At 39.5% G+C, this 27,770-nt stretch overlaps 1 protein-coding gene across 3 annotated transcripts; it reads right to left on the bottom strand.

The window, feature by feature from the left end:
- Window positions 1-932: 932 nt before the first annotated feature.
- mindy2 (MINDY lysine 48 deubiquitinase 2) lies at window positions 933-22,500 on the bottom strand. 3 transcript variants are annotated; one of them, XM_063880459.1, is made up of 9 exons: window positions 21,382-22,498; window positions 20,719-20,776; window positions 17,877-17,941; window positions 10,331-10,489; window positions 9,382-9,484; window positions 7,665-7,807; window positions 6,691-6,864; window positions 5,465-5,656; window positions 933-4,734 (listed from the first exon to the last, which is right to left on the bottom strand). In XM_063880459.1, exons 1-9 carry the CDS (start codon window positions 22,276-22,278, stop codon window positions 4,546-4,548), a joined length of 1,980 nt encoding a protein of 659 aa, XP_063736529.1. In that variant the 5' UTR covers window positions 22,279-22,498; the 3' UTR covers window positions 933-4,545. The 3 variants fall into 3 exon arrangements, with proteins under 3 accessions (XP_063736529.1, XP_063736528.1, XP_063736530.1); XM_063880458.1 differs by having other exon boundaries at window positions 933-4,737; window positions 21,382-22,496; XM_063880460.1 differs by lacking the exon at window positions 933-4,734 and having other exon boundaries at window positions 5,509-5,656; window positions 6,673-6,864; window positions 21,382-22,500.
- Between the last annotated feature and the right edge of the window lie 5,270 nt (window positions 22,501-27,770).

The raw sequence follows: 27,770 nt of genomic DNA, 5'->3' as shown, positions 1-27,770 counted from the left end.
TTATCTCTATTTAATTAAAACTGTTATGAGTGCTTGTCCTACTGTTCATTCATATAATAGAAGGAACACCTCCAGGTCTGCACAGCATGTAATAGGTCTGTCTCACACACTTTACCTACACACCTGTCGGAAGTGATCAATTAAGCTAAATTAAACAACATATATGATACAGAGAATGACTTTTTTTGATAACTGTCATTGTTGTATAATTGTGTCAGCTTCAGCCATTACCAGATTCATTGACCCCCCCCCCCCCCCCCCCCAAACTAACACACCAACGTTTGCAATTAAGTAAATGTTTACAGGGACGGTTCAACCCACGGTCAATGACTTGGTTTTTCTCCTCCTGTTAGTGCTGTTCATCATTTTACATTTTTTGTTGTTGATTTAGTCTGTAAAGATATCAGCCTTTGCTTCAATATTATTGAACCAGATGGCGCTTGACTTGTGGAGTTTACTGAACTCAACAGGAATGTCTCTTTCACAAAGTTATGGTCCGGTTATTAAAGATGAAACTTGCTGTGAGCCGTTCATGTATTTGGTAAGAGTGTAGTTTGGTAGAAAGAAAATAGGTCCTACATGAAACTGCTCATAACAAGGCCTGTGGATTATCCTGAGTAGCCGGGTCATGATTTCAGATTTTCTTGTTAGCACTTTTAAAACCGCAAGCCTAATGCCATCTGGTTCCATTATATTCAAAATAGGCCAGACATCTTTATAGCCAATATCGGCAACACTCATCAACTCACACTAAAACAACCTCAATTGATGAAACAGTACAAGAGCTCTTTTCTGTTTAATTTGGAGTCAACTGGCCCTTTAAATACATTACTTATCAGATTCATCTGATCTTCAAAGTGCTTGGGGTTATTATTGTCATCAGTAGGGTCATTTAAAGTGATTATTATCATTACAAATGACAACACGGCAACTTATGAGCTTAGTCTTTTATTTATCCTGGTATTTCTAATCAGGTTGAATGTCCCTCGTCTATAAGGCATTTTGTTATATATATCACCATATACATTATGTGTGACTGTGATGTGAAAGGCTACATACATTATTTGGTCATTAATGTAAATAGATGAACATTGAAATCAACACAATTGAGTAACCTCCCATATTCACAAACACCTTCCTTCTGCTTGTATGTTTCATGTGAAATATAAACAGTGGGCCAAACAGTGGAAATTATATTTTTTGGGATAGTTATTAATAAAACGTTACTCTTTCTAGCATTTAAGTCCACACTTAAATGCACCACAAAGTACAATCAGGGAGTTGATATTGCATTAAAGAAATGCTCCCTTTAGATTGTTCAGCACTGCATTTGTCTCAAACAAGAATGAACATGTCCCTCCTTTTGCTACATAGATGACACTTAAGCTTTAGAAATCAGCCTTTCCCCCTTTTTTTGTTTGTCAAAGTTTGAGCATATTTGAGTAAGTTGTGTAGTTCAAAGATGGACTCTGGCCTGGATAAATATCTACCTGAATTAGGGGTGCACCTACACCATTTTTTGCTGATTGAGTCGAGTACCTGGGTTGTCTACATGATTATTTTGTTCTGTATTTTGTAGAAAAAACTGCCTCTGTTGGACCGTTCCAATGAAACCCATCTGTCTTGTGTTGTAATTCACATGTTCCTCGTCATCTATGAGCTGTGTGCTGGTAGCCTGTTGTCTGGTATAGGTGTACCTCTAACCTGAATATATCAAACTGCAGCAAGTTCCTTTAAAGTGGTACTATTTTTTTTTAAGCAATGTACTTTCATTTCAAGCCAAAAAAATGTAACAGCCCTTTCATATTTTTACAAATCAATATTACCCAGCTGGTTTAAGAAACCGCTACCATATTGAGATAATCCTTTTGGCCATTATTCTTTTTTTTAAGTACCCAAAGGACAATAGCACTCTTGCACAATTTATGTTCTGTATAAAATGAGGTATGTTTCTCTTTTGTTAGTGCATATCAATGTAACAGTGCAAAACCAATTACAACGACTACTTGTTCAACGACCACCTTGTCAAAACACTAATTTTACAGCATTTACCCCACCATCACTTTTACAAGGCATACAATAAAAACCACTTTGAGACATTGAACACACATTAACCTTCTGATCAAATCGTCTGCGCAACTAGGGTGAAACAAACACATTACAATAAAATATCAAATTCTGAGAGTAATGACGAGGGGTAGCAATCGAATGCACAGTAGTAAATCTGAAATAATAAAAATGGGTGGCATGTGTCACTTGGCGCTCTTTTCACTCATACAAACACCGGCCAAAATAAAACATCCAATATTATTGTAAAGGGCACCAAGTGAGGTTATTAAATATTCCACTGGAAAGTTTAATCAGCATGTTCACTTGATGGGCCGAGATATAAATTAGGTGAAATTCGGACAAAAAAAAGAAGCAAATGTTGCCAAACACTTCCTTGCCAGCCTTCTTGCATTCACCTTATTATTTATGTAATTATTTTAAGCTCTTTTAAAACAGCTAAGGAGTCGATGTAAAATATATATGATCAACAATGTTTCTTTACCCTGTCCAAGGTTTTTATTTATCAGGTATCAGGTAGTCAAAGTTTACACAAGAGGAGCAGCTTTATTCATTTTGTTAGTGTAAAAGTCAACGAGGGTCTTAAATAATATAGTGTCCTTCATATTTAAAATAGTTGTGCGTTTACATACGCAGAAATGAAGATTGCGAGTAAGGAAGTGATTACAGGCCGAGGAACTGTGCCAGTACATAAAAGACACTGGAGGATATGTCCCTACACAAAAGGCCTTAGAGTATTTTTGATGTGAAAAAATGCATGGATTGTCTTGTACTGGAAATTCACCTGTTTCCTTTTGTCCTACAAAATATGTTGAAATGTTGTAAGGCGTTTAGTTATTTACAAACTGTGGCCAAACAGGGAGCTCAATCTCCAGCCATCACATGGAGCCCATAAGAAAGGGCTTCCCACACAGTAGGTAGCCTGCTGCCTCCATGTAATTATCCTGGCCATGAACTCGTTCTCACAGAACACAACAATGGAGACCACTTTACAAGCACTGCAAAAACTGTCTCCCCAAGTCTGTAACAGAAGGCTTGAGTCAAGGCATCCACTTGGAATGTATAGATAGAAAAGTCTCTCAGGAGGCAGTCCCATGGTACAATGGCACAAACCACTAGCTAGATCCATTATAAGAATGCATTAGGTAAATATGTACATCACGTGTTTGCGCGCTGTAGTGAAAAGTCAATACCACAGAATTCAGAGTATATATCTTATGCCCCCAGCAAAGCTTTGTTTGTAGATGCTTGTAAAAGAAGCCTTATGTTCCACAAATAACTGATTAATGTATCCATCTGAATATAACATGAGAATCTTTACCCAGAAGGGGGCTAGAAAGTACATTGAATCTACACTGGTGGAGAACGGTAAAGAACATGTCTCTTTGAAAAACAGCAGCATGACACAAGTCAGGTTCCCTACTTTGTAACTGGAGTTTGAACTTGTGTATTTTAAATCTCTGTCACATATTTTGGGTTTTGGATTCCGGTTTCTGGAAAGTAACATGTTAAAAAACATGTTCACAAATATTAAATAAACTTCCCTTGTTCAGAAGATTACATGCAAATAACTACGTTTTGCAGTATTTCCTTTTGAACGTGACTGCAGTGGAACTTCTAAACACAGGGGATTATGATAGTGCCTGCAATCACAATATGCACACACTGCAGCTCTTCAGGAAACTGCAAGGGACTGTAGGAAAGAAAGGGGTATTTAAGAACTACCACACACTCTAAACTTGTGCAGATAAAACACTGCCATACTCTGGAAAGGCAAATCTGAACAGGGCAAACTGTGATGAGTGTTGTTCCGTAGCTGTACAGTGTCTGGCAGCTATGTGGCATTAATGAATCCTTCAGTACATAGTGTTATGGAGGGGACACAAATAGTGTTACACTCTTTTCCTACAGGCAATATTATAAACAAATCCCTCAGCTTCCAGAAAAATTAAAACTATCTTACACAGATACATAAATAAAAAGTGAATATTGGCATCAACTTAAAAAACGGTTTTGTAAATATTGATACATACAAAAAAGCTTATAAGCTGCAGCAACGACACATGAATGAAATGAGTGAACTTTTCGGGAAAAGTAAAATGGTGAGAGGCTGACATGAAGTCTCTTTAGATTATGTATTTTGCTATAAAATATACCACCCCGAATAAACTTGACCCCACATCACAAATATAGTGCACTGTGCTACTTGTAACAAAGGTTGGCCGACTGTATGAAAGATAAGGGGTAGTTGTCGTTGTAGTGTCCCTTCCTCTGGTGTCCAGGTTCCACTGAGGATAGAGGATAGCAGGCACCAGTGGTGTGGGAACAGCAGATCCTCTGTTAGTCTTGACGCATCTCTCCTCAAAACGTCTCCTTCCCTTGTTTGTCGTAAAGTATCCAGTACATGGAGACACAAATGCAGTCCCCTTTCTCACAGAAAAGCAAATGCACAAAACACTCACACAGACACACTGTATGTTACAAAATAACACATTTGTCTTTATCCTTCGATTCTTTCTTGGCTTTGCGCTCCACGTTAGAGGACTGTTTTCCCGGGCTGGGTGTGGCTCCTGCTGCCGCTGCCGTCCCAGTGCCGGCTGCTGCTCCTCCTGCTCCTCCTGCACCTCCTCCGTCCGTCTCCTCTCCCTCGGCCGCCTCTGGCTGGCCCTGCTGCGTAAACAGGACCGAAGGGCATATTTCATGCAAAGTGACTTTTTGTTCTGAACTTGAATGAAGTGATGCACCAAATATTAATGCCTTGGTTGAAAAGAATATGATAAATTGTAAATGGTTGGGGAACAAAAAGGATAATTTGAGATATGTTAATGCAGAAAAATATGAAAAACTATTCAATTTTTATCAAAGTGAAGTTTGGAAACCCTTCATAAATTAGTTTTTGGTTAATGCTTAAATAAAACTGTAATAGCACACCTTTTAAGATTCAATATATCCTTTTAAGGTGTGTAGATTCAATATATGTCAATTACATTATTTACGTGAAAAAGAAGTAAGACGAAAGTAGAAAAATAATATTATGTAAGATTATTTATTATTGTTGTTACCAAAAATCAAGAGGTTCATAACAAAGTGCCTCATTGGTTATAATATTTTCAGTTATAGAAATAATTGAATCTTTATGGTGTATATCTTACATATCTGTAATAGGAGGTGTATGAACTGTTATAAGCGCAGTCTGAGGGACGATGCCTGTGTCTGGACCTCACAGTGAAAGGAGGCTGCGTTACAAGAGAAAATGATTCCATTATCTCTTTTTAACTTGAATTCCTCTTTTATAGCTCAAACTCTCAAATTTAGACATCCATCTGTTTCCTAAAGCCCTCTGAGCTACATCAAATGCCCCACATTTGTTTAAAGTCCTCGTTTCTTCCCTCCCCACCTGTGCCTCTGCTGCTGCCGCCGCCGCTGCCTGCTCCTGCTCTTGCTCCTGGTAGTACTGGGAGGCACGCCGGTCTTCCTCCTCCTGGAGCTTTTTTGCCAGCTCTAGGTCACTGATGCCCTCAGGCAGCTGCTCCCACTGTACATCCTGGCTCTGCTGCTCCTGCTGCAGCGACAGCGCCATCAGATAGTCCTGACACACACACACGCACACACACACACACACACACACACACACACACACACACACACACACACACACACACACACACACACACACACACAACACATACACACACAACACACACACACACACACACACACACACACACACACACACACACACACACACACACACACACACACACACAGTCAATGCGATGCCTGAACTGTGCTCCGATTATGAAGCAGCTGAAATTCCTTAGCCTATAATACGAACAGACCGATCCACAACACTATTACTTTCATAATGATAGTAATTTGTGTCTGTCTATTCATTTAATTCACTGTACCTTCTTTTTTCTACTCTTTGTATTCATTTGTTTTTAAAATGTCCTTTATCATGCTGCTATCCATGGTACTAAACTCAGTATCTTATATTATTACATGTACTTAGCCCCTGACAAAGACCCAATTCCCCCCCTGAGATCATTACTAGTCTTCTCCAACCTAATGGAATTGATTAGGAGTGCAGAACATTGCCTGCATGGAATTGTTTCTCACCAACCCCATCTTGGAGATAAGGAGCAGATCTGAGTAGGCAAGGAGAATAAAAAGTAATAGCCCCCATGTTCGTGGAGGTCTGTGTGTGTGGGAGCAAAGGCAGACAGTTTATCAGCGTTTTGAGCACTGTGGCCGACCAATCAGCAGACAGCTGTGAAAGCAGCCGGGAGACATAAACCCAGTGCATTATGGTTTGATTTGGTGACTATGTGCTACAGCAAATCATGGATGAGAACAGAGGTAGGCGCATACGTGAGCCATAACACATCTATTATTAAGGAACTTCCCTGCTTTGGTTTCAGCCTGGGATGGTGCACTGTAGATCTTTTTGTACATGGCTTCCTAAAATCTTCGCTAGGTAGAGTAGTACAGTGACCTTACTGGTCTTGTATTCTGTCTTGTCCTTTGTGGTACACTCAAGGTGTTAACAAACCACACGGTCAATCCTGTTTTGGAGTGGATCATTTCTGGTTCGTCTAGTCTTGCCTGCATCAGTGCTCAGACCTGGTCTATCTGATCCTGCTGGCCGCGGTACACAGTCTCTGGATCGGACGGAGGCCGCAACCGGAACTCAGAGTCACAAAAGTTTCCGTCTCCGTCGACGTTATGCAGGCTCTCCCAGACGACCTTCTCCTCTGTCAGGAATCCTTGGTCTGTGACTAGCAGGTACAACTGACCCTGGGACACAAGCACACATGCATTACATACAAACATCCTATCAGTATCACACCACATGCAGACATACAAAACTGCATAGTTACTCCTATTACAGGGACATTAACAGGGCATTTTCAGTGATGATCTGGCAGGGTTGACTGACAAGGATCCCACCAAACACCAATATGTTTTTTCCCTGTGGAAGTATTATTTATGGCTATACATGATCTAATCCCAAAAATCTCTAACATGCCAATAAATTCCTTAGACCGAGTGTTATAAGTGATACACACAGCTACGCTTACATTGGCTACAATGGAGTACTATTCAAAATTAAGTAAGCAGGCTCGACTTCCCATCCTGCAGACAACAGGAAAGGTCTTTCCGAGCAGGCAGTGGTGTGGTAATCCAGCTGTATATAAGAAAGCAACTGAACTAATTCTAACTGACTAGCCGGCAGAAAAACTTGAATAAAAGCAAGTTTATTATATTAAGTTCACAGGCAAAATACAGGACATTCCATTAAAGATTTCAAAGGTAGTTTTGCTGATTTTTATACAAACATGAGCAATAATCAGAAAGAAATATTTACCTTTAAGAGGATTCTGTCAGATTACCCATTTGATTAATACACAGAAAACACAGTAATCGTCAACTTAAAGTAAAGGACCTCAAGGTGCTTGTCACTGAACGGGGGGCTGTTATATAATAACACATGACCTCTTTTAAGTTACCGCAATTTCTAAAGTAAGCTCCACACGCGAGTCTCAATCTGAGTCTGCCAACACTTAAGGTGAGGTGTTATCACTTTGAGTGTTCACCTTGTATTTGATCATGGTGCTGAAGTGGTTATTCCTGAAGAAGACACAGAGCTCTCCCTCCTGTACGGTGGATGTGAGCTCACATAAACCGTGGTACGTAAGCTGAGTGGCTGTGCTGCTCAGAAACTGCTCTGCCACGATGCCTGCGGTGAGAGAAGCGGAAGAGGAACCAAAGAGGATTGAAATTGTGATTGATGAGCAAATGCAGAAACGTGGACCTATGAGGAGTCTCACTTACTTTATCTTATCTTTGTTAATGCTTTTAATCTGTTTTCTTCTCAGAATATACAGAGAGATTTAACAATTTACTTCAAATGGAGTGATATTATGTCAATGTTGATGCTTCAACTCAACTTATGAAGTAAGATAACGTTTATATGTTGCATTATTAGACCACAGACCAGTGGATGAGTCACTTGCCTTACATTGCAGCTATCCTTACTCATTCATGGGTACTATTTGGAAACCCTGCTGTAATGTGTGCATTAGCTATTTGAACATTCAGACTTTGTGCTGCTGGAAATGGTCACGGTTGCTATAGTGAATGTAATATAGGCTGGGAGGCAGATGGTGAGATATGTAAGATAGAGCGGCATTCAATTTGGACCAAATCCCCGGGGAATCAGTCAGTCAAACAAACAATCAAGCTGAGAATAACTTTTAGAGGCTGGTGGAAAAGAACTTGTAGTACATTAAAGAACATTTAAGCTTGACAACAAGTCATTTTTCACCCATAAATTGATCGTTTGCATTTTAATTAGTCACCTCATGTCACCTTGAAGAAAGCTTTGTTTTTTTAAATCACATGCCTCCACAGTGATTAAAAAAACTAAAACTCGATGATTTTAAATAAATGGGCAGGTCTGCTACTTGTCCTTGCAATCTGTGTATTATACAGTAACATAATTGTATGCATGTGCTAGTCAGGGAGTGAGCATACCACTCGATAAAGGAGATCTGGGTTATAATGCACAAGTTGAGTGAGATTTTTAAACTGACGTTTTTATAAAGTTTTGCTGATGTTAAATGTGATCCCCATGTATTCAAGAATTCAGGTAACTGGGAGTAATGGATATTTTGTAGGTAAAGTATGCCGCTAAAGAAAATTCCTCTCTTGAAGTAGTGATGAGTAGCAAATAAAATAAATTAAGCCCTAATTGTACATTTCTAAGCTTCAATTCCAGAAATGTTATTGAAAGGAGTTAAGTGCCATTTCCATATGACTCGCAGCAGAAGGCTTTCATGTGTTGACTTGGCAGCAGACCAGCTGACAATCGCTCAGGAAGCTCAGTGTTAAATGAGCAAATATTGTGAGTGGAGACGTTACTGACAGCTGGTAAGAAAAGTGTGAGTTGTGGAAGTAGGTTATTAGGTTGGAGTGGACACATGTTTGTCCTAGTATCCTTTTAGCTTTATCTGTTAGTGCAGCAAATGTTTTCACTGGACAGTAAACCCCTTTCATTGGATGAATGTGCCAGTGAAGAGAAGTACATTTACGCTGCTTTGCTTGTTTTGTCCAGTAAAAAGTCAGACTTATAATATACGGTAATATAATAGGATATAAGCTCATTGATTTCACTTTAAACATTTCCACGACTGCAGCACTTTGTTACTTGTTTCTCGACTACCAAGTACACAGGGAGGGAGGGGAGCTGAGGAGTGACAGGAAGGAGTCAGGCAGGTCAGACAGCAGACGGAGAGAAAGGAGCACACTCACCTTCCCCTGCCAGCTCACTGTTGTCTGACTGTTTGCAGGATATTATCTTCTCTACCAGCTGGTTGTAGCTGCAGTTTCCCACTGCCTTGACAATGTCATGCATCTGCAAACAAAAACAGCAAAACCTGTGGGAAACAACACTCACCAAGCTTTGAAGCTGATGTATTAAAAGCCACAGTCGATGTATACCAAATGTAGAACAGAGAGAAACATTCTGGTGGAATCAGGTTTATACTGAAACTACTATCATTGTGTAAACTTGATCCCTCTTCATGTTTACTGTCTATATTTAGGGTTGTCTGAAGGCTTTCATTGGAATCTGCTTCCAAGAGAACTCTGAACGCATACAGGACCAACAACAGAACTTTGTCTCAGTACAATGAAGATGACATTAATTTGAATTAAAAGTGGGAAATGTTTAAACGTGGGAAATGTCAAGGAATTTATTTCCTGTATAATTATCCCAAAATAGTTTGCTAACCATTGGCAGTTAGCTTGGCAAAATGTGTGGTAATCACACTTCAACAGCAATGGTATTCATACCATACGGTGCATGACGTCAGGTTTCCATCCTGTTTTCGAGCTTTATGTTTAAGCCTATTCTAGAGAATATTAATAAGGCACATTGAGGTTTCTCTCAAGTTCAGTCATGTAAGTTCATGTATCACTGATAAATCAGGCTGAGCAAAGATTTCTGAGAAAGAGTTTCCTGTCTGCGCGTATGACTTCATTATCACCCCTCTAGGTTTGTTTCTCATAAATTAGGGTTAGTGCAAAACAGACAATAACCAGTGTGAGCACGACCTGAGAAGAACTTCCAGAATTAGCCTGTAGAATATTTTATTACTTGCAGTGAATTCCAAAGAGACGTGTTGAGGATAGAGAGGCAAGCAATGAAACAAGATTGTTTCTGGGAGGTAAAGATAGGCTGCAGTGAAGTCCATCTCACCTGGGGGTCAACTAGCCAGCCGTGGTACAGAGGGATGTCGAGCAGATCAAACACGATGCATTCTGGGGTGTATTCAAAGACCCGCACCCCTGTGAACTTCACATTCACGTCCAGACCTGTCTGCAGCTTGTGCAACACCGCCATGGCATCACTCATGTTCTAGAAAAACAAGGACATCAGATGCTATGTTAGGAAATGTGTGAAAACAATGCAGCAGAGGGAAAACATACCGTATACAATGTACTTACAAATATCTTTAAAAAAACACGTTTGCTTTTGTTTTTTATATTTTTGTATTAAACACGCTGTGTCCAATCCAGCTGTTTCACGGGCTGTAACATGTCTTTATGTCTTATTATTCCCGTTTGTCTGCACACAGTCAGTGTAGATGGATTGATTTTTCTACACTTACGAGAAGCAATTAGCTGACATTTATTCTTGTAAACTACAAAAAAAAAGCTTCCACATATTTTTGCCTCAATTCAGCTTTATCAAGTAGTTCTGCTTTATACTTTTCACTAAGTTGAGCGTTTTCCTATTTACAGCACGTATTTGTTTTTGCTCTGCTTACTGTCAATCATGCCACAACCACAGGAAGAAACGGAAGTTGCTGCCAGGAAATAATTTGATAATACATCTCTGAGTGAGCTCTCAGACTCAGTGTTGAGAGACATTTGATATTTCCCTTTGACAATATTACCAACGGGTGGACAAAATATCAGGAACACTTGAAAATATCATGCAATCCATTAACCCTCAAATGTGTTTGAGTTTTGGGACATTTGTTACTTTAGAGACGTAACAGAAAACGAGAAGAGAAGAAGAAAAGGACGATATGCAAATCAATGATAAAAGTTTATATTAATTAAACATATGTGTAATTTTAATTTCACATTATGTATGTTTAGAATTATTTAGTGATCATTTCCTCACTTTTATAACTTTCCTGTCTTCCTGTCTTATTTTATATTTCTCAAGGCTCAAACAGTGCGTTACAGAATGATTCAGCATTATGACAAGCCACCAAAGAGATCATCCTAAAGGTTTGATCTCACTGACACCTCTTGTGTTGGCCATAATTAGTTTCATTTTAGTTTAACTTTATTAATCATAAGTAGGTTAATACAGGGTCAACAGTTCAATGACATGTATAAGACGATAGAATGGGTCAGCTCAGCAATTTAAAGTACTAGTCATAATATAAAGAGAAAAGAGAAAACATTTAAGTAACGTCAGTAAACCTTCTCAACAACTTCATATGGCTTTCACATCGTTGTGTCTTTTTGTCCAGACGATGGGAGATGACTCACTCTAGCAGAAGGTATGCATTGGCGTCACCCCTCATAATGAACAGACTCAGCCCTGACACTAGGAGGAAAACAAGCATTTTTTGAAAAAACAAAGGCCGTCGAAGTCTGCAAAGCCCCATGCTGTGTGCGAGGCAGTGGGCGGTCTGTTCACACTGAAATGTAGACAGGAATCAAGCTGATGTACATAAAGTATGCAGCTACACACTACCAGGGCAGTAACGTTACAAAAACTCAGCCTAGAGGCATTTATTGAGTAAAACACAGAACCCAAAAGAGCTGTTCTGGGTATATTTCAGCATCCTGTCAAAGTCAGACGCCTGGGACCTATTTGCAGCCGGATCAAAAAGGTTAAAAGCTTGTCAATTTTACACAGACCCAAAAGTATTTCTTCACCTTGCCTGACTTCTCTCTTCTCTTTGGCCTTCAGCAATGAGTATGGACTTCTGCTTAAATTCTTCTAAATCAGCACAGCCAACTGCTTTTTATCACCTTTTTACCTGCTTTTACTACTAGTTTTATACAGACGTGGACAGAATTGTTGGTACCCTAAAGAAAGAAAAACCCACAATGGTCACTGAAATAACTTCAAACTGACAGAAGTAATAATAAATCAAAATCTATTGAAAAATAACGAATGAAAATCAGATATTGCTTTTGAATTGTTGATAACAGAATCATTTAAAAAAACAGAATAATGAAACTGGCCTGGACAAAAATGATGGTACCCTTAAGTTAATATTTTGTTGCACGACCTTTTGAGTGAATCACTGCAATCAAAACATTTTGTAACTCGTCTTTTGTAAGACTTCTGCAACTGTCGACAGATATTTTCGCCCACTCCTCGTTAACAAACTGCTCCAGCTGTCTCAGGTTTGAAGGGTGCCTTCTCCAGACTGCATGTTTCAGCTCCTTCCACAGATGTTCAATAGGGTTTAGATCAGGGCTCATAGAAGACCACTTCAGAATAGTCCAACGTTTTGTTCTGAGCCATTCTTGGGTGTTTTTAGCTGTGTGTTTTGGGTCATTATCCTGTTGGAGGACCCATGACCTGTGACTAAGACCAAGCTTTCTGACACTGGGCAGCACATTATGCTCCAGAATGCCTTGATAGTCTTGAGATTTCATGATACCCTGCAAAGATTCAACACACCCTGTGCCAGATGCAGCAAAGCAGCCCCAGAACATAACCGAGCCTCCTCTATGTCTCACAGTAGGTATAGTGTTGTTTTTGTTGTATGCTTCATTTTTGCATCTGTAAACATAGAGCTGATGTGACTTGCCAAAAAGTTCCAGTTTGGTCTCATCTGTCCAAAGGACATTCTCCCAGAAGCTTTGTGGCTTGTCAACATGCATTGAGGCAAATTCCAGTCTCGCTTTTTTATGATGTGCTTTCAACAGCGGTGTCCTCCTCGTTCGTCTTCAATTAGGTCCACTTTGACTCAAACAGCAGCGGATGGTGCGATCTGACACTGACGTAACTTGACCTTGGAGTTCACCTCTAATCTCTTTGGAAGTTGTTCGGGGTTCTTTGGTTACCATTCGTATTATCTGTCTATTCAATTTGTTATCAATTTTCCTCCTTAGTTTAACATGACCCTGTGGTCAAATTATTTTCAGTCTTTTCTAGGGGTACCATCATTTTTGTCCAGGCCAGTTTAATTATTTAGGTTTTTTTTATTATTCTGTTGAACCACAATTCAAAAGCAATGTCTAGTTTTCATTCGTTATTTTCAATACATTTTTATTTATTATTACTTTTGTCAGTTTCGAGTTATTTCAGTGACCATTGTGGGTTTTTCTTTCTTTAACGGAAGGGTAACAACAATTTTGTCCACGTCTGTACATGTTTGACACTGTGATAGACATAATTGCAGATGTTTGTTGTTGCAATTGTGCCTTCCCTAAAATATAATCCAATTATCAGATATATCCTACTTCAGTTTGTCTTTTTAAAAGCAGCTTTTAGTCCTTTTTTTAGTCCTTGAGAAGAACAAATGCTTCACTAATTGCAGGGTGTTTAATCGTTTTAGAGAAAAGAAATCTCAGTTCTTGTCAGATTTAATTGGATTTCACCTGGTGTGGCCCAAACAGAGCTGAGAAAAATACTTCTTCATGCTGCTTTTTGGTTCTCACACTGATTAGACAAAAATCTGAGCTGTATTTTCTGTGATGGAAAAATCAAACTGCCGTTTGACTTTTAAATTATGTTTTTTATTTCTGGTAGTAGAGATTTACAGAAATATACAAATGTAGGGAGAAATTATTATAATTCATTGACTGAACGATTGAAAATAACTGTTTCCAATATGACCAACATGCACCAGAGACTTTATATACACATAACATTGTTTGTATGCCTATATACATATATGACTCACGTGTACGCATCCACACACCTGAGAACCAATAGAGCCCAGAGCAATGTTTCCCAGCTGGCTCAGAACCTCTGCTGCTATTAAAGTCTGGGATCGAGATAAGCCTTACAGCTGAGCCCATCAACTCTGTTATGTTTGTGTTGTGAGTGATTTCCTCTCATTCTTTCGACAATAAATTACTAGTGACAGCAGAGATACAAGTAAAATGAGCCAAAAGCCAAACCAACTACCTTGCAGATGCCACAACAATAACCGCGAGTCCACAAACAGAAGATTCAAGCAGCTAATAACATGGGTGGATGGTAACCAACAACCACTGTCTGCTGGTGTAACGATGTTATTGTGTTTAACCATTCTTTTAATTATTTTGTAATGTTTTGTCTGCCTTTCTTATTTTTGTTTCATAAATTCTTTTGAAAAGTGTGAAATAAGTTTTTTTATATAGCTTACAAAAATGTCTGAAATAATAATTGTACAAAATGTACATAAAGCCTTTCAAAATAAGTTATAGAAGTGTTTATTTTTATACATGTGAAGATTTTTATCCGGTCTGAATTAAAACAGTGAAACACGCTTTAATGCACCACACATCCTTTAGATTATTTTACAAGTGACAATGTTCAAATGTTCTGAATATCCTAATATTTATTTCACTGAAATATCGACCAGCTCTACTTGATATACTATTAGCCAAGTTTTGTTTTATTTTTAATGTGAATATTTATTTTCCATGATGTTTTGATGCAATCATTTTACAGTGTTTGAAGTATGAAGGGTCAAATCCAAAAAAGCAAACAGATTCAAAGGCTTCTGAATAAATACTTTTAAACCTGTTTCATGTTTACTGAAGGGTAGAATGGCTGTCAAATCTTAAAATAACGTTTTTTAAGTGATAGTTACAGTGAGGGTGAGCTACTGCAGCTTTGATGCGGAGAGCTGAGGTGAAAAGCCTTCAGGCCATCTGACGATCTGAGTGGGTGGATCAGGGCGTTTATGAGCGGCAGTGATGGCAGGATTAGCAGGGCTGTTTAATGGACCACAGCTCTTCACTTTAGGGCAGAGGGATCCAACAGCATATGAGCGCTTGGCGATGTGATGATTACCAAAGCATCACTGGCGTTCATCTGTGCTTGCGTTGGATGCAGTTCCACAGTACAATGTTAGCACTGCTGAGGCCTTTCTATATTGTTACTTTCCCGCCTCTTCCTCTGTTGTCTTTCACCTAAAATGTGACTGAAAAACTAAATCCTAACAGATGGTATTAACTTGTAGTTGACAGAAAAGAACATTACAGTTCCAAGATCAAAGAGTTTGTTCCTACAAAGGTTTCCCTTAACATGAGAGCCCTAGTCATAATGGATGTGTGGCGGTAACAAAACATGCTGCCAAGAAATCTAAATATAACCAAGCCTAATAGTGTGTTTAACTGTTGTGCCACTGCTAAATTAACTCATTATTAGTGGATGTTATACACAACATATCTATTAACCTAAAAAAAAACATATCAATCCCTGCAGGACAAAAGTAAATTAAATCACAACACCACAACCCATCAGTGGGAGATGTAAATAATGAAAATGGTTTACTAGGCTGTAATGTCCCACAATGTGGGTCATACTTTTATGAATCCTGGCACATATCCGCAGCTGTCACTGCTCTACATTTCTCCTGGGTGCATCATCAAGCTAATACAAAGTTTCTAGCATTTTTTTCAGCCTCCATTCCCACTTAAAGAGGACAGAACACTTTCAACATGAAGTAATTGTAGGATTTATAAAATGATACATGCTTGTGCACTGGAGCTTGTAATGGATTGAATTAAATTGTACATGTTTACCCATCAAACTTATCACCCTGTGTATAGCTTATTTTCTGATTATATAATTAGATACATCCTGAATTAAATAAGTATCCAACATCACAACCTGTATTGTACTGACAGCACCGTCTCTCCCTTTACTCCCGTCCTCTTATGAGCTTTTATGCTTCTTTCTTTGTCTCGGACATCACCATCAGCATTTACTCATCATGTTTCTATCACTTAATGTCTCGGATTATTCAATTAGAGGTTGATTCCTATTCAGAAGACCCATAATTTGATTGCCCGGGAGTCTACGGAACTGATTTGTATGAAAAAAGTTTATTGTTCATCATCAAAGAGGCTAGGGTTAAGGACATACGCAACATCAGAGTAATGCTTTTTTAATCACACGTTAGTATTCTATCTGCTTTACTCCAAAAGAAAGGTTTAAGAAACACTCGTGAACAAGGCCCAGAACTCTGAATGACAGAGTAAATAAAAAAGGTTTCTCAAACATGATAACCCATTGCCTCCAACAGTCATATGGATGAATTGCCATAGTGACAGAGTGCTGTTGAGCTCGGTCGACTGAGACAAAAGCAGAGCAAAGCTTCACTCTCCCTTCCACCGCTCCTCCAAGTAAATATTTAACAATAGCTAAAGAGCAACCGTGCAAATGCTATTTTAATCCTCATACGCTCCTGTGGCAGATGAGGTTTTTCAGCTGAATTTATAAATAGATCCACTTCTATTATGAACTCCTACTGCTTTTTCAAAGACAGGGTGGCTTCAACTGTATTTTGCTAACAATCCAAAAAGCTCTCCAAGATATAAAGAGGAGGACACCTTTTGTTTGACATGCACATAAGCACATTTCAGACTTTCTCTTTTAGATCTCAAAGCCCTTCCCACTTTAGTCTCCACATACCAGCACACGGACATGAGGACAGCCATGCAAAAGAGCTCTCAGGCCAGTGACTAGAATTAGCCTGCCATAATAACTATGCAACACAAACTCATACCACTCCCTTACTTTAACTGTGCAGGCTGAAGCCACGACTGATTTATTTAAGAGGTTGTATTTCAGCTCAACTTAAATTTAGAAAGAGCGTTGCAGTGAGCTTCTATGAGGAGACTGCACATTATTTTTTCTCCTCTTTGAATGAAGGGCAAGTGTGGCTTCAAATCATTCACAGATGTGCTGGTGCTCTGCCACGCAAGAGAAGGAGAGGCAGGGCCTCCCACACTGTACTCGGCAGTGGAGATGGGAGGAAACTTGGTAGCTGGAGCTCCATCTCCAAGTGCCTCTCATGGTGACACACACACACACACACACACACACACACACACACACACACACACACACACACACACACACACACACACACACACACACACACACACACACACACACACACACACACACACACACACACACACACACACACACACACACACACACACACACACACACACACACACACACACACACACACACACACACACAGCCTCAGTAACAGCCAGGGGCTGAACCCAGCCATGCGTCTCAAAGTATTTACAGCCATGTGAAACAACATAATCTGACATTCCTGACCCTTGTTGTTCCCTGAGCCTTCTGACACACACATTATGTAATGTATAGAGCAATGGAAAAAAGCTAAGCTGCAGTTTCATGTGGTTTGTCATCATCTCAATGCTTATTTCCATATTATGAAAGACTGCTTATCTTCTCTCCTACCTTAATGCAAATGTACAAAACCCGCTTTAGTGTAGCATGCACATTAGAGCAGAGTTTGCACCTCACTTTGTGTACTGTGGTGAAAATACATCAATAATGGCAGTGGAGGTATATTTTGAGTGTGTCGATGAGATGTGAGAAGTGAGAGCTTTTGTTCAACTTGCAAACACTGGATCAGCACAGAGGAAGAGGGAGTGTGTTCATCCCCAAAGCCCTGTGCTCCTTATCTACCATGAACAGTCCGCAGATTACTGATGCAAACACATAAGCAAAAACACATGTCTGTTTAATAATAATTCAGCAGTGATTAAGCAGGCCTTACCTGCTCATAGTTTAGCCGCTGAGCCTCTGATATCTCTTTAGGCTTGGTTTCCAGAATGTAGTCTCCTGCAGAGTGACAGAGGGAAAGAGATGATGACAGAGCAAAACAACCATGACTGATTAGCGCAATAGTTTTTTATCTTAAGCATTTGTATAGAAGAAGACAGATGTTTTCAGATGTTTCAAAAAGCCATTGGGAGCGTTAAGCACTGGCCAGCTGTTCTACCAAGTGGAGGCTGTGCCAAACATGCAGCATCAGCCGAGTCTCTGTCCTCTGTGGTGTTACCTGAGATGTCTGTAGCTCTCAGTGCTTCAACCAAGATGTTTTCTTATAAACACAGAACACCAAATTTAGACTTTATTATTTTCATGGCACACCAAATACAAATCCGAGCAAGACACCTCAAGCCACATGTTTGTTTTGTTGTAGTTGCCTCTCGCTTGAATATCTGAATTAATGGAAGCAGAATATCTGTTAAAGGTAAGTATGTGTCCAAATGCCACTCTGAATAAAATATAATTGTGCTACAGTTATGTTCTAGCTACAAATCATACTTTACAGATTAAAGAATATTATTTTATTAATATTATATATGTTTTTAGATCCTCGCTAAAAATTATTAGAAACATTTTTGGTAAATCATATACCTAGAATGGTTAAGGAAGCTTTATTGGAGTCCTTACTTTAAAAACTCATGCGTAAGTGTTCACGCTACACAGAGAATAATGTAGTTATTGGGAACAGGCAAGAGAGCCATGCTGCACTGTCAACACATACTTTATCTGAGTATTACTCATAGGAATGCCATGGACCTCTTGTCATCAACAGCTAAAGTGAAAACAGCTACACATAGAGAAGAAAACACTTCTGTTTGTTTTGCACAAGTAAATAGAATGAATGGCCTGGATTCAGTGGGAAAAACAAGTAAAACTATTTACCAAAAGAACAATAATTATCAGGGAATAATAAAGTGTTCATATTCGTGCAAGAATAGTTTAGAAAAGGGTATTATGTTGACATTAATGGTAATAACCTGATAATAATGGCAATTCTAGGTTGATGTTTTACCATTATCATAGGCTACTATCAGCATAATGCATTTCAAATCTTAGGAAGTTTCTTGGAAGTTAAAATTGGTAATAACCATTTTATAATACTAAAATGAATACTGCTTTATGTTTCAAACATTGCCTTTTGTTTTCAGATAACTGATCAAATGATAAGCATAATGCTGTGGATTGTTACCTGAAAACACTTGTTGTAGTTTCTCTGCAAAAGCTGAACTACCTGTTTTTGTTTTTTTTAAGTCAATCATTTTTTCCAGCAGGGGGCCAGCTAGTGGAGTGGTTTTACTACAGCATGTTGACAGCAGGGAAAGCCCCTCGCTGCTCTGTATTCCAGTAAACTGTGAAGTCACTCATCTCTGATTCTCCACTAATATCTGTGTCTGTCTGCCCCAATGGTTCTGGATCACTGGCCATGCTACATTGCATACTGTTGTCAAGGACCACGACGCACTTTAAACACCACATGACCTACCATCACTCTTGGTGTCTGTGTGTTTTAAAAATTGCTGCTGAGTTACAAAGTATCTAACAGCCCCTGGACGTGATAAGAGATTCATGTTGTGTGCTATAATTGCATGCAAGCACAAGTTGACCTTATCCAACAAAGTATATCGCAAATGAGCACTTTTGGAGATTAAAAACAGAAGTGCATAGTGATGACACTGCTGAATTTCCTCCTTACTTAACTATAATTTAATAGAGACAAGAGCACTCTTTGAGACATGCACACAAACAAGTTCAACAATCCATATCAGGGGTAGGGGTTTAGGAAGTTGTACACTTAAGTGTCACTATGTTATGTTTTGGAATGTTGTATTGATTCTCAAAAACATGGTTTCGATTTATAAATAATAGTTTACATGCACAAACTAGGGTCAATCTGTGGCTCATATTGCACAAGACGTAGTATTATGATGCTAAAGGGCCTGAATGTGTATGTACAGTAGATCCAACTGTTCTGAGTGCAATAAAAGTTACTTTCTTTTTACCCAGATTGTTTGCATATGGCCATGTGTTTTTTATACAATTACAGTTTCCCTAAAATTATATTTATAAAAAGCAATGTAACGTCTTTCTTACAGAATTGCAATATATTGAACTGAAGCCCTGTATCGTGATTCATGCCAAAACAAAGTCCTAGTATGGGGGAAATTAAACATAAAATAGTTCACGTACAGTTCTGTGATGTGGATTACCTCAGTCTGCTCATGGCAGTGGATACTGGAGAGGAGAGGCTAGTGAAGACCGGCTCTACCCCTAGAGAACCCCTGCAGTAATCAGACTCTCGACTCTGATATAGAGTCATTTTAGTTATGAAGGGCAGGAGACAGCCAGAGAGAAGAGATAGCTCCTGTTTCCTTTGCAACAGCAGAAGATTTAATCAAGGGGATTCCCCTGTTCTACTCTCTTCCTCTGTTGACTGGAATATATATATATCTTTGACTTAAAGTATGCATCCGGCAGAATTTGAGATGGGTTGAAACCTAAGAATGTTTACTTGTCGGTTGAATCTCACTGCCAGCCGCTTTAATAGCTGATATGTGCACTCATGGGCAACGCTACGTAAAAGCAGATCCACATGTTAGTATTGGAGAGAACTACCCTTTAAACGTGTTATCTTCTGCAAATGACAAAACCCATTATATTACACAGGTTATTATTGTAAATGGGAAGCCAGAGGAAAAAAGCAGAAGAGAGCCATGTTCATTGAGGTTCCCCTTTCATCAGTGATGTGACATCAACCTGTGCATGTGTAAAATGCAACAAACACTCACCAAGATATTCCATCAGCTGCTCAACAGTAATAATCTCCATCATAGGTGGCATCTTAACCTGCAACAGAGAGACATGCGACCCACTGTTAAGGGCAGTATAAAACTAGGTATTCTGTAATTTTCTAGATAAATCGATTACTGTTTGGTTTGTAAAATGTCAGAAAATAGTGAAAAATCTATATCAAATGTTGCCAAACTACAATGTGATGTTTATACATCTGTTGTTTTGTTTTTACTCGAAATATTTCCAGGTGTATTGGAAATAAAACTGAGAAAAGCACTATTGCAGTTTTATCATTGTTCATTAATTCTGGACTCATGCATAAAAAAAAAGCACTGAAACAAAAGTGAACTCAAAAAACATACAACACAATGTACTATATTGACCCATGTGTTACAGTTTGTAAAACACCTCATATCCCATGTAAGCACTCAACATACACCAGCATTTAAATAAAATGCTAAATGAAATAATCTTTCCAACAGAAAGTGCTGAGGGGTAGAGGATTTAGTGTTAGTTGAAGTGTAAAATCCTAAATACCATCAGCAAATCTAAATCTACTACAGTTATGATTATATAAAATAGCTGCTGACAGAACTTCAAATATGTCAATTTGAATTAACAGAGAGTCTTAGTCTCCATTGATCTATGCTCATCTTTACCTTCCATGCAAGCAGAAGGACATTCATAATTGCCAGTAATGGACAGGGGCCGTTCTCGTTCTGGGTGATGATCGGCGTGTTCTCCTCTCTCCACTTGATCCACTTGATGTGGTATATAGACTGTCCGGCGGCCCGGTCCTTAGCAGAGGCTGTCTTTGTCCCATCGGCCCCGTACTCGCCCTGCAGGGCCAGGGCCAGTCCTCTGTCCTCCAGCCCCTCGCTGTTCAGATCGGAGCTGGGGCAAGAGTTGAGGTTAGAGAAAGACTCCAGGGAATCTATGCTTCGGGACTCTCCACCGAGGCTGGGATCGGGGTCACTCCCACTCGGCAATCCCTCCGATAAGGTGTGATCACCGGGCAGCCCCGATCTGACCTGCGCCGTGATTGCGTTGTCCGTGCAAAGATGAGTCGGTTTGGCAAGTTTTGTAGGTTCACTTTCTGCACAAGTCAACACCTCAGCATGCACATCTGCGCCCTCATTAGCGGGAGGTGAGGACGGGCTGCCGGGTGTGTTGTTTACTAACTTTGAGGCACCACCCTCGCTATCTCTTGCAGCCAGCACCGAGTCATGCCCCATCCCGTTACTGATCTGATCCCCGGACCCAGATTCGCTCCTCTTCTTCGTATCCTCCTGCACTGGGAGGACTTGGATCACTTCTAGCATGTCTGACTTCCCAGCACTAGAGATGACATTCACTGCGCTGGGAGCACTCACATTTGTGATGCTGTTATTACAACTATCGTTGACCAAACTACTGAGAGCAGCCTCACTATGCTTGCATTTCTCGGCTGTTCCTTTCACTCCACCGACAGTAGTAACATCGCCCATATCTCCTGCAATCGTGGCACACAGCGTGCTCCCGTCAGTGTCTCGATGTAGGCTTGCATTTTTTTCCATTTCGATTAACAGACTGTCGACAGATTTTAGCTCAATTGCAGCAGCAGATTCAGTCCCAAAGACGCCATGACAACTCTGCGAGTGACGTCATCAGAGTGAATTGCTTTCAGGCCGAGCAAAGGGGGTGATGCGTTTGGGTGAGCCCGTATTCTTCAGTTTTTTTCACAGGTGTGACCCATCCCAGATATTCATTTAAACTGATTTTATATTATTCGCACTAAAGTTTAAAAAAAAAAAAAAAAGCCTTTTAAAACCGTAAATGACATTTGTCTTAAAGAGCATTAAAGAACAGGAGTATTGAATTTCAATGTATACATATTATCATCGTTACAACATACTACACAATTAACAATATAAAAACGTTATGTTTTTGTTCTCATGATTTATTTCTATTTATAATGTATTTTTTTACTTCAGTTGTTTTCAAAGTAAATTGATTATAACGTTGTTATGATATTTTAAAACATTGAAGTAATTTAACAAAATAAGCTGTATTTATTCGACCGCCTTCAGGAATGTGGCCAAATACAGGACATCAAAAAATATTTGAAATCTTTTTACATTCTAATAATCGTTTGTTTTTTTTCGTACGGTGAACGGAAGGCTTTATCTGTAAACCATTCAAAAGTACTACTTTTACGAGGACTCCTGAACAGAAACGCCGTGGATGTTGTCATCTTGCGTACGAGGACCTCGCGCAAATCTCGCGTTGTCAGATCACAGTACTACTACTGACCATTCCACTGACAGGACAAACGAGAATTTGTAAAATATGTGGCAGCATGGATGTAGAACTCTTATTTTATTCATCCTCTCTAGTCATTGTAACGTGAACAGCAACATGGTTCGGATATGCATGAAAACAAATGTGTTTTTGTTTCTTCAGGTGCAAAAAACAATCTAATCTAATGTATTAAGATTACATTGTGAATGCATAGTGTATCTTACTAAACTTTCAACCACCATGTTCTAAAAATAGTATACTATAAAATTATATAAATAATAAAAAACTATTTGTGGCAGGAAAAGCCATACAGTTTAGGCTTTTGTACGCATTACACCAGTATATGACAGGTCTGAACAATCTACATGCATTAAGTGTTCGCTAGATGGCAGCAATTAACCGACCGAACAGAAGGGGAGCGCCGTCGCTCCTCATTGATGGAGCTTTATAGACAGACTGCATTGGAATCTAGTATCCCCTAACCCTCATAGCCCAAAGCATTTGATTGGTAGAGCGGTTGGTTGGGGCAATAGGACCACCGTGGTTACAGTGCAGAGGAAATGCTGCCAAGGAAAAGTATGTTTTTTGCATTTTATTTTTAGGGTAAGGTATGGTATTAATGCCTCACATAATGCTCCTCCCTTGCCTGCTGTGGGTACAGAAGTGGTCCATAACAACATGTGATACCTTAACATTTAACAATCTCACACTACCCAACTAAACATATATATGTTAGTAATAAAGAAGTTCCTGAGAGTCTTTTGAGATCTAGACAGTCTCAGGGATGCCAGGGTGAAATTGGACAGGGGGCCAGATTTTTTTCAAGTGAGACCTCAGGGGGCCGGATTACACTTTCAGACTGAAAAGGCCAAACACTGACTCAACACATGGATAGGCAGGCTATTTGAAATGATTCATGAAGGCCTACACATCAAAATGAAATTGCATTGGCACCAAAATAGCCTCACAATGAGGCCTACAATTACATTACAATTACAGCCTAAACCATGAGACAGTTACCCTCTAAAAACATAACATTTTCCTATCCATGCAAGTAGCCTACATTTATAAATTACAAATGCAAAAAAAAAAAAAAAAGCATGCATACATGTACTAAGGTATCAAACGAGTGTATTTACATAAATGAAAACAACAAAAACAACATTATAGATAGATAGATAGATAGATAGAAGTGCAAAGAGAAACAAGGCGATATATAGAGTATGTACAGTATATGCAGTTAAGAGTGTAAAGATAAGGGCAGTATAAAGAGGTGGGAATAATTGGCATAGTATAAACAGATGTAGTATGAACAAATATACATATGTGCTATATTACTATACAGATGGCCAATATACACATATAATAAATATCTATCTATCTCTCTATCTCTCTCTAGATATATCTCTATATCTATATATTTAAATAATATATGTAGGAGCCTAAATGCAGTTTGTTGATGTTTTGACTTCAATAATTCAGTTCATATTCAAAATGACATTAATGAATAAATGTGTCAGTGAGTTAAAAGGAATAAGAAGGAATATTTACAATATTTACAGGTTTAAGTTGTTACAGTTCATATTTACAGTAATGTGTTAAGTTAATTACTTATTCATGTTACAAAGGTGTGTGAATAATTTACATGCATAATGTCTCATTTATATTACTTCTGTAATATTTGGAAATGGGTACTTTGATTGTGGCATCTTGGTAACTGTGCCTTTTAATTTATTTTTTGATACACTCATGGGAGGAGTTTTCGGGGTTAATCTGGGGTCAGTCAGGAAATGCAAGAGTTGAGCCACACAGTTTTTTGACCTCTCTCATTCTCTCTCGACCTTTGGAATAACTTTATAACTTTGTAAAAAGACATTATTTGCTGTGCTTAGTTTTTCTTGAATCGAAGTAAACGGTTGAATTTACCGAGTTGTCCTGTGGATTTTTTGATGTGGATTACGACGAGGGAAATTGTTACGAGCGTCAAGCTAAGGCTTCATTCATTGGAAAGCTACAATATATATCATATATAACATGGACAATACACATACTTTATGACAGAAGGCTGTGACGTCAGCCCCGCCGCCAAATCCAGCTGCATTCAGCTCGGGGCGCAGGAGAGGTGCGCCCCAACATCGTCCTATCTCTTGTATTGAAGAGGAGCTACTGCGCATGTACAACTTTTAACGAGAGTCCCCAGGGCGGAAATACGTCACCAATCAGACAATGTCAACGAACGAAACAACTTTACTCATCATTAACTATGAAATATTTATCTTGCACATCTAAAAAAATATATACATATATTTCGAAATATTTTCATTTTATTATTTCATTTTAATTTAATTTTTTTTATGTCTTATTCAAGGAAATGTGGTGAGAGGTGAGTGGTGAGGCGGCGCCCTAGCGCCCTCTATTGGTCAGCCGCCACTGCACCCATATCACCCTGGATTATGACAAATGGGGAGACCAGCCTACTTCAGCTACATTTTACTTGTCGAAGCCAGACACCTTTTAACTTTCACCAGCTTGTCCATATCGGGTGACAGTTTCTGAGCAATGGCTATTTTCATAACATCATTCCGATGTCTGTGCGTCAGGCGATTGCGTACTTTCGATGTATTAATATTCATCACGGAAAAAGCCTGCTCACATAAATATGTTGTCCCAAACATACAAAGTATTTTACCTGCAAAGGCCGTGAGCATTGGGTACTGTGGTGGCAAGGATTGATAGAATGAATCGATTGCAACTGATGCGTAATTATCCATAAACGGTGCGCAACACTGCAGTTCTATCAGTTCCATTTGGATCGCCTCTGGGACCTCGGAAGCGTCAATCGTGAATGGAGAGCGAAAAAGCGCAAATTCCTTTTCCATTTCAGTAAAAACCGTGAATCGATTGTCAAACTCATGCTTGAGTCCGGAAAGCAAGTTTGCAAACTTGTCCATACTCTGATGATTGACAGGCTGAGACTTTAGACAGGGGAAGTGGGCTGCATTGCGCTTGGAGAGCTGCGTCTTCCATAACGCCAGTTTACTTTGAAAAGCACAAACACTATCATAATACTCTGTGACGAGTTTGTTGCGGCCCTGCATAGTAACATTCAACACATTCAGGTGTTCGGTAATGTCCACTAAAAAGGCAAGATCCCTGGTCCATTCTGGGTCGTCCAATTCCACCACAGGCTTCCCTTTACCTTGCATGAACTCGGCTTTCTCTGTACGTAATTTGTAGAAATGTTTGAGCACTGCGCCTCGGCTCAACCAACGCACATCGGTGTGATAGGGAAGGCCATGATCAATGTGGTTTTCCAATAAAAAAGTGTCAAATTGCCTGTGGTTAAGTCCTCTGGCTCTGATAAAATTCACAGTGTTAAAAACAACACGCATGACATGGTCCATTTTCAGACTTTTGCAGCACAAAGCCTCTTGGTGGAGTATACAGTGAAAGTTCCAGAATACTTGCTCTGGATTAGCTGCATTTACTTTTTCTCTCAACTTCACAACTACTCCTGCCTTTCTTCCTATCACAGAAGGCGCACCGTCGGTAACCACACTGACAGCGCCACTCCAGTCCACCTCCAGATTGTCCAGGGCCCCGACAAGGCTATCAAACACGTTGTTAGCTGTGGTGGTGTCTGTCATTGGCACGACTGACACAAACTCCTCCGTGACATTCAGGGAAGCATCCACTCCGCGAATAAATATCGCTAATTGGGCTACATCAGTCACGTCAGTGCTCTCGTCGAGAGCAATAGAGAATGCAATGAAGGACTTAACATTGTCTTTAAATTGACTCTTCAAATCACCAGAAAGTTCTTCAACTCTCTCCGTCACTGTAGGCCTTGATAAGCTTATGTTAGCTAGAGCTTGTCGCTTGTCAGGACACACTAGCTCGGCTGCCTTTAGCATGCAGGTCTTGACAAATGCACCCTCCGAGAAAGGCTTGGATGCCTTAGCAATTTCCCAAGCGATGATGTAGCTTGCCTTCACTGCCCCTTGAAACGAAATTAAAAGTATAAGTTTAACGAAATTGAGCCACTCCTCTTTCAGAAACGGTGCAGTCAAAAATAAAAAAATAATTATAATCGTTGAAGAATATATGTATAAAAATAAAACGAACCTTCGTGTGTATCTCGACATTTGGAGAATACGGCTTGCTGTCTCTGTAGCGATGATGCTAGTTCGTTTAGCTTTTGAGTCCGAAGTTGCCCTACTTGCAGTATTTCTCGGCGTGGGTCTCATAGTGTCGTTTGATGTTATACTCCTTTGCTACAGCCACTTGTTGAGAACAAATAAGACACACAGGTTTGCCTCCTACTTCCCAAAAGAAATACTTTTCTTTCCATTTATCCTGAAAGATGCAACATTCAGTGTCGACCTTCCTGTTTTTTGACAACATCTTGATAGCGACTAGTCTACCGTCAGCACTACCGGCGCAGCTGCAGCTGTGGTGAGCAGCAGCAACAGACCAACTGACGGATTCCACCGAAAATGAAATAATTAAAATAATAATAATAATTTGATTGAAACCAACAGATGAACTGACGGATTCCACCGAAAATGAAATTATAATTTAAAAAAAAATAAATTGAAAAAAAAATCTCCACTGATCACCCGCGGGCCGGACCTGACGTATAGTCGGGCCGGGTTCGGTCCGCGGATCGTAACCCTGGCATCCCTGGGACAGTCTTTTGAGATCTAGACATATCTTTAATAGCTGGTCTCACAGTTAAGCACATTCAGACCACAGAGAGATCAGGGCC

The sequence above is a fragment of the Eleginops maclovinus genome, chromosome 4 (assembly GCF_036324505.1).
Source record: "Eleginops maclovinus isolate JMC-PN-2008 ecotype Puerto Natales chromosome 4, JC_Emac_rtc_rv5, whole genome shotgun sequence".
NCBI classification, from domain to species: Eukaryota; Metazoa; Chordata; class Actinopteri; order Perciformes; family Eleginopidae; genus Eleginops; species Eleginops maclovinus.
The sequence above is the reverse complement of the archived record's forward strand: the minus strand, read 5'-3'. Positions and strand labels throughout refer to the sequence as shown.